Source organism: Podarcis gaigeae (assembly GCF_964106915.1).
Source record: "Podarcis gaigeae genome assembly, chromosome: 16".
Lineage (NCBI taxonomy): Eukaryota > Metazoa > Chordata > Lepidosauria > Squamata > Lacertidae > Podarcis > Podarcis gaigeae.
Window position 1 is genome coordinate 8,919,915 of NC_139693.1, and position 6,517 is coordinate 8,926,431.

General features: G+C 51.8%; 1 protein-coding gene across 2 annotated transcripts in view; it reads left to right on the forward strand.

The window, feature by feature from the left end:
- ATP8B2 (ATPase phospholipid transporting 8B2) overlaps nucleotides 1–3,920 on the forward strand; it is a 60,924-nt gene extending 57,004 nt beyond the window's left edge. For both annotated transcript variants that reach the window (XM_083715539.1, XM_083715538.1), the window contains one exon: nucleotides 1,235–3,920. In XM_083715539.1, the coding sequence (XP_083571665.1) occupies nucleotides 1,235–1,537 (303 nt within the window). In that variant the 3' untranslated portion in view covers nucleotides 1,538–3,920. The remainder of the gene's footprint in view (nucleotides 1–1,234) is intronic.
- The last annotated feature ends 2,597 nt before the right edge of the window (nucleotides 3,921–6,517 follow it).

Here is a 6,517-nt window from a genome sequence, read left to right on the forward strand (position 1 = left end):
AAAAGAATGAGATGGTTCAGCAGGTAGAGCATGAGACTCTTAAATCTCAGGGTTGCGGGTTCAAGTCCCACATTGGGCAAAATATCCTGCATTGTGGGGTGGGGTGGGGTGGCCTGGATGAACCTCGTGGTCCCTTCCAACTCAATATTTCTCAACGCCTGTCAAGCATAACCAGAGCGCAGAGAGATTGGAATAAAACAAGAAGTGCCATTCTTGTGTTCGGTTGTTACCTATTATGTCGACAGTGGCTATTCAGGGTTTGTTTGGTACAGCATCTCTCTGCGTCTTGACATGGGACACTGACGTAAAGCAGGGCATCTGTAAGGTTTTGGATCCAACTCTTTTTGTGACCTACCCTTGCCACTCCATCGTGGCACATCAAGGGTTCTGACACTCTTGCCCAGGTAGCTACATGCAGAAAATGGCCAAAGGCTCTTCCAACCAGAGCATAAAGCATTCTATAATCCCACATTAAAGCTTCTGCTTCTAGCTGGTCTCATCTGTCTGCCCTGAGAGGTGCCAGTTCACTTAAGTCCGCAGCCCAAATCCTTGGGATATTGCTGGCAGCCATATTGGGCAAGGCTAGCCTCGGCCAACCAGATGCCCTCCATAAGTTTTGGACTACAACTCCCATCAGCCCCAGCCGGCACGATCATTTCTGGACTACAACTCCCATGAGTTTCTAGCCGGCACGCCCATAGAGTTACAGACACAATGGCCTGGGGCTGATGGGAGATGTAGTCTGAAACAGTAAGTGGGATAGCTCAGTCGATGGAGTAGGAGACTCTGAATCTCCATCATCCCGGCGCTCTTCAGATCACTGAATCGTTGAACTGCACATTTGGAGGGGACCACAGGGGTCATGCAGTCCAACCCCTGCAATGCAGGAATCTTTTTGCCCAATCTTTTTGGGGTTCAAACTCATAACCCCTGGGCAGTTGCCTCCTACTTCTTAAAAGAGTACAGACCGTCCCAGCCTAGGCCTTTAACCTGGCGTAGTGGTTAAGTCTCAGACTAGAACCTGGGAGATCTGGGTTCGAATTCCCACTCATCCCCAGGTGTGATCTTGGGGCCAGTCACTTTCCCTCAACCTGACATGCCTCACAGGTTTGTCGTGAGGAATATGGGGACGGGGAGACTGATGGGTGCCCCCACGAAGGAGGGGGGGAGAAACAGATTTCCTTGCTGCCTCTGACTCTCCCCTCCTCCCCGCTTTCTCATTTCCTCCCCTCAGGTGCGCTACACCCAGCTGGTGAGGAAGAAGCAGAAAACCCAGCACCGCTGCATGGGGAGGGTGGGCCGGGCGGGCTCTCGCCGCTCCGGCTACGCCTTCTCCCACCAGGAGGGCTTCGGAGAGCTCATCATGTCCGGCAAGAACATGCGCCTCAGTTCCCTCGCCCTCTCCAGTTTCAGCGGCCGCCCCAGCGCTAGCTGGATCGAGACTTTGCGCAAGAAGAAGGGCAGCGGCAGTGGCGGTGACAGCAGCGTGGCCAGCAGCCCTAGTGGGGGTGGGCCCGACAAGACGCTGAAGGTGTGAGGAGGAAGGTCCCGAGACAGACAGACAGACACACACACGCAACGGACGGAACTCCCTGCCTCAGGAGGGGCGGGGAGGGCTGCCCCACGGGCCAAATATGGGCCCCCCCGGTAGCCGCAGAGATGCGGATCTTACCGGATGGATCGAGGAGGCCTAGGAGGCTTGCGGCCGTATAACCAAAAAAGATGATGATAATAATAATCATAAGAATAACTGACTGCTGGCTTACGGTGGCAAACAGGTCACTGGCTGGGGTAGGGGGTACACAGGTGTAACCCCCAAACACACAGACACACACACACACAACCCTCAGACTGATGTTACCCTGAACTGCTGTGCAAAAGGGAGTCTTTTTTTCTTCTTCCAAGAATGAAAAACCCAGTGACATCTCCCTGAACCGCACATGAATGTATCTGGCTTGGAGGCGCAAGAAGGTTGGGGGCGCTTAAAGGTGTGTCGGAGGCTGGAGCCTCGCGTCAAGAGGCGGCGGGCGAAAGATTGGGGGGCGGGGGCCCTGCACCCCGCTTTCGACCCGCCCTCCATGCCTTGTCCTCCTATCATCTAATCGTGTCTTTTTAAAATATATATATATATACAGATCTATATGAAAGAAAACGATCCACGTTTACAAAAAAAAGGAGAAAAAAAAATATTATTTTTTTTCTATTCTACATTGGCATTGGAAGTTCTCTAGGGGTGCCTCCCTCGGGCACTGGGCAGCGGTGTTTAAAGGACAAGGTTGGACTGGCACGGCTTGGGAGATCCGTGGTGCCCGCTTCCGCAGGTGCTGTGCCACCCAAAGTGCGAGGGAGAAGAATTCGGGCACAAGAGGTTGCTAGCCTCCAGCAAGATGCCTGGAGCATGGATTGCCTTTTGGGGGGGGGGGAAGAGGTTGTGGGGGGGGGAGCTTTGAAACACATCAGCTATTTTCTCTCGCCTCCCCCCTCCTCGAAGAACCCGCTTGGTTTGTTATTTTTTGCCCTCTTGTCTGCGCCCCAGAGAGTCTACACCCTTGGGTCTGTTATTCCCAAGGCAGGAAATAGTTTAAGAAAAAGAAAAAAATATTTTTATATAACGTAGGACCTCGGCTTGCAAGCAGCTCCCTCCTCTTAAACACCCAACCAACCAACCACCTTTGCCGATTTTCTGGTTTCCACCAGCAGAAGCCCACCCATCACAGCAGAGCTAACTGGATTGGGCAAATGTTGAGCTGAGAATTGGGACGGCAAGGGACTTCACCTGTTGTGGTGCTGGCCAGGGATGAGGAATCGGCTGGGCTGGGCTCAGGCCACAGCTTCCCCCATCCTGGCGCTCAGCTCGGGGCTTTGCTACTACAGCCCGCGGAGGATGTGAGAGGGCGTTAAGTCCTTTGCACCCAGTTTCCTCACCACCCTCCCACAAAGCAACGTTTATTCTGGCAAATGTCCCGACAGCTTACTTGTCCTGCAAAAGTTCATTTAAAATAAGTAAATCCAGGCACTTGTGGCAAGTCGCTGTGTGAGGACACGCCTCGTGGAACTGTTCCAGAGATATGCTAGGAATTGGGGCGTTGTATGTAAGGATAGCCTTACTCAGAGTAGACCTACTGAAGCGAATGTTTATGACCAGCTTGGGCACATTTCAGTCGGTCTGACTCTGGAGTGGATACGAAGAGGATCGCCAGCAGGGCCTGAAAGTCAGGATTTGATAGCCTCAAATTCTGCTTCGAGCATGTAATTCTCTCACTGGCTTGCACTTCAATCCTAAATGGCAAATTTTAAAATACATACACCTCTGTTGTGTCTATATAGACACACACATAGTCTTGAGTTTGACCACAACAACAGTCCCAACAGCCTCATAGGCCAAAATGTTGGGGCATAGAAGGCCTCGAGTTTCCTTGCCACTGTCGGCGTAAGGAAAAGCCAGTAAATTTAAGATTTCTCTGTGGGTGGGTTCCTTCCTTACTCTGCTGTGTGACTTTGGGCCGCCCCCTACCCAGTTTTTGAAGTTTCCTAGCATATCCCTCAAATTTTCTCCCCCCCCCCCATTTCAGAGGCACAGGCAGGGGGCTATTTTTTGCAGCGGCAACATTTTAGGTCTGCCTCTCACCCGTCCCCCTTCTTGCCTAAACCCCGACTTCGATACCAAAGAGAAAAGTTCATTGGGAACCGGGGGGCGGGGGGGGGGGAGAGGATTGCCATGGACGACCTTATTTTTATTGTGTGTGGGTATTTTTGGGGGGGTGCAGGGTGAGAGGGGCTTTATAAGCAGGGCAGCCGTGCCGTGCAAGGACCGAGGGACATTCCATATAATTTATTACATATTTCTATACTTGGCAGAATTGTATCATTTTATGGGTATAAAGAGAAATTGCATTTTCTTAAAAAAGACCAAAAAAAGCTATTGTCGTGTCTTTTTGTGTTTGTTGCTTAAATGACAGGAAGTCCAGAAAAGGGGGCGAAAGGCACATCTGCCCCAAATCTCAGACGGTCACTCCTTCGACTGGCTGTTGGCATAAACTGGTGGGGGGTCATTTGGCAGTCAATAGTTTTTGCTAAATGCTGTCAAGGGCACATTTCAGCCAGAAACCCAGAAGGAGAGTGAGATGCTGGATGGTGGAGGCCTCAGGAGAGTCCTGAGGGCCGGGTGGAGAGCTTTGGGGGGCCGGAGGGTCTCCAGGCCTGCTCTGGGTGCAATGTGATGTGCATGGCCCTGGCACCAAATTTTGTGGGTGCCAGGCACCTTCGTGGGGAATTTTGTGGGTGTTTGGGCACCCAGGGAGCTGGCACCTATGTCCCAAGCAGACCCACACACTGGCGGAAACCCTGAAGAACCATCGAATCTGGACATTGCGGTTTTAAGATTTCAACTGTGGGTAGGCTTCTTTGCCAGCTCTCGCCCACCCTCCCATCTCGTGGCAGCAAAGTAGGTTGGAGATTTATTACTGCTCTGTTCCTGCATGTTGGGCTACTCAAGAGGAGGAGGAAGGAGCGCCAGGGAAGCCCCCGCCAGGATCGGGCCAAGTTTATACAGTGGTATCTCAGGTAAGACAGCATCTTAAAAAGCAGAGACATCACCTTGCCAACAAAGGTCCGTATAGTAAAAGCTATGGTTTTCCCAGTAGTGATGTATGGAAGTGAGAGCTGGACCATAAAGAAGGCTGATCGCCAAAGAATTGATGCTTTTGAATTATGGTGCTGGAGGAGACTCTTGAGAGTCCCATGGACTGCAAGAAGATCAAACCTCTCCATTCTGAAGGAAATCAGCCCTGAGTGCTCACTGGAAGGACAGATCCTGAAGCTGAGGCACCAATACTTTGGCCACCTGATGAGAAGAGAAGACTCCCTGGAAAAGACCCTGATGTTGGGAAAGATGGACGGCACAAGGAGAAGGGGACGACAGAGGACAAGATGGTGGGACAGTGTTATCGAAGCTACCAGCATGAGTTTGACCAAACTGCGGGAGGCAGTGGAAGACAGGAGTGCCTGGCGTGCTCTGGTCCATGGCGTCACGAAGAGTCGGACACGACTAAACGACTAAACAACAACAACATCTCAGGTTAAGTACATAATTCGTTCCAGAGGTCCGTACTTAACCTGAAACTCTTCTTAACCTGAAGCACCACTTTAGCTAATGGGGCCTCCTGCTGCCACCGCACCGCCGGAGCCCAATTTCTGTTCTCATCCTGAAGCAAAGTTCTTAACCTGAAGCACTATTTCTGGGTTAGCGGAGTGTTCTTAGTTCTCCCTCTCCATTTTACCTGCCCTGCCCAATATTTTATTCAAGTTGGCACACCTCGCTTCTGGGAATTGTAGCTCTGTGAGGGGGAATAGGGGTCTCCTAACACGGGTGGCGCTGTGGGTTAAACCACAGAGCCTAGGTCTTGCCGATCAGAAGGCCGGCGGTTCAAATCCCCGTGACGGGGTGAGCTCTCGTTGCTCAGTCCCTGCTCCTGCCAACCTAGCAGTTCGAAAGCACGTCAAAGTGCAAGTAGATAAATAGGTACCGCTCCGGCGGGAAGGTAAACGGCATTTCTGTGCGCTGCTCTGGTTCGCCAGAAGCGGCTTAGTCATGCTGGCCACATGACCAGGAAGCTGTACGCCAGCTCCCTCGGCCAGTAAAGTGAGATGAGCACCACAACCCCAGAGTTGGCCACGACTGGAATTAGTGGTCAGGGGTCCCTTTACCTTAACAACTCTCAGCACCCTTAATAAACTACAATTCCCAGGATTCTCTGGGGAGGGGGAGCCACGACTCTTTCGAGCAGCATCACAGTTGCAAATACCCCTTGCACTTCCACTCCCAGCAAATAAGCCTGTGTGGAGGTACACTGCCACTGCCCAAGGAGGCTTCACATAGGGCAAACCTGCGCCTTTGGAAAGCTGGCAGCTCAGTTTTATTATATGCAACTGCCCTCTTCTAGGTGGGTCGAGTTCAGTTAATAGAGCAAGAAGCTCTTAAAATCTCAGGGTTTGAGCACCCTATATTGAGTGAAAGATTCTCTGCCTTGCAGGGGTTTGGACTAGACCATGGGTAGGCAAACTAAGGCCCGGGGCCGGATCCAGCCCAATCGCCCTCTAAACCCGGCCCACGGACGGTCCGGGAATCAGCGTGTTTTTACATGAGTAGAATGTGCCCTTTTATTTAAAATGCATCTCTGGGTTATTTGTGGGGCATAGGAATTCGTTCATTTCCCTCCCAAAAAATATAGTCCGGCCCCCCAGCAAGGTCTGAGGGACAGTGGACCGGCCCCCTGCTGAAAAAGTTTGCTGACCCCTGGACTAGACGTCCCTTCTTTCAAACTCTGCAATTCTATGGTTCTGGGCTGCAGGGTCTTTCCCAGATTTCCTCCATGAGATCTAGCGCCTCTCCTTTCAAATTTAAAAACAGAAGTTAAAAATAAAACGCTGAGCCAAGGGGTTTGGGGCGGCTTCTCTTGCGGAGGGTTCTTCCCCACCCCATAGCAGTCACTCTGCCCCCTAGCCCTGCTTCCCCTTT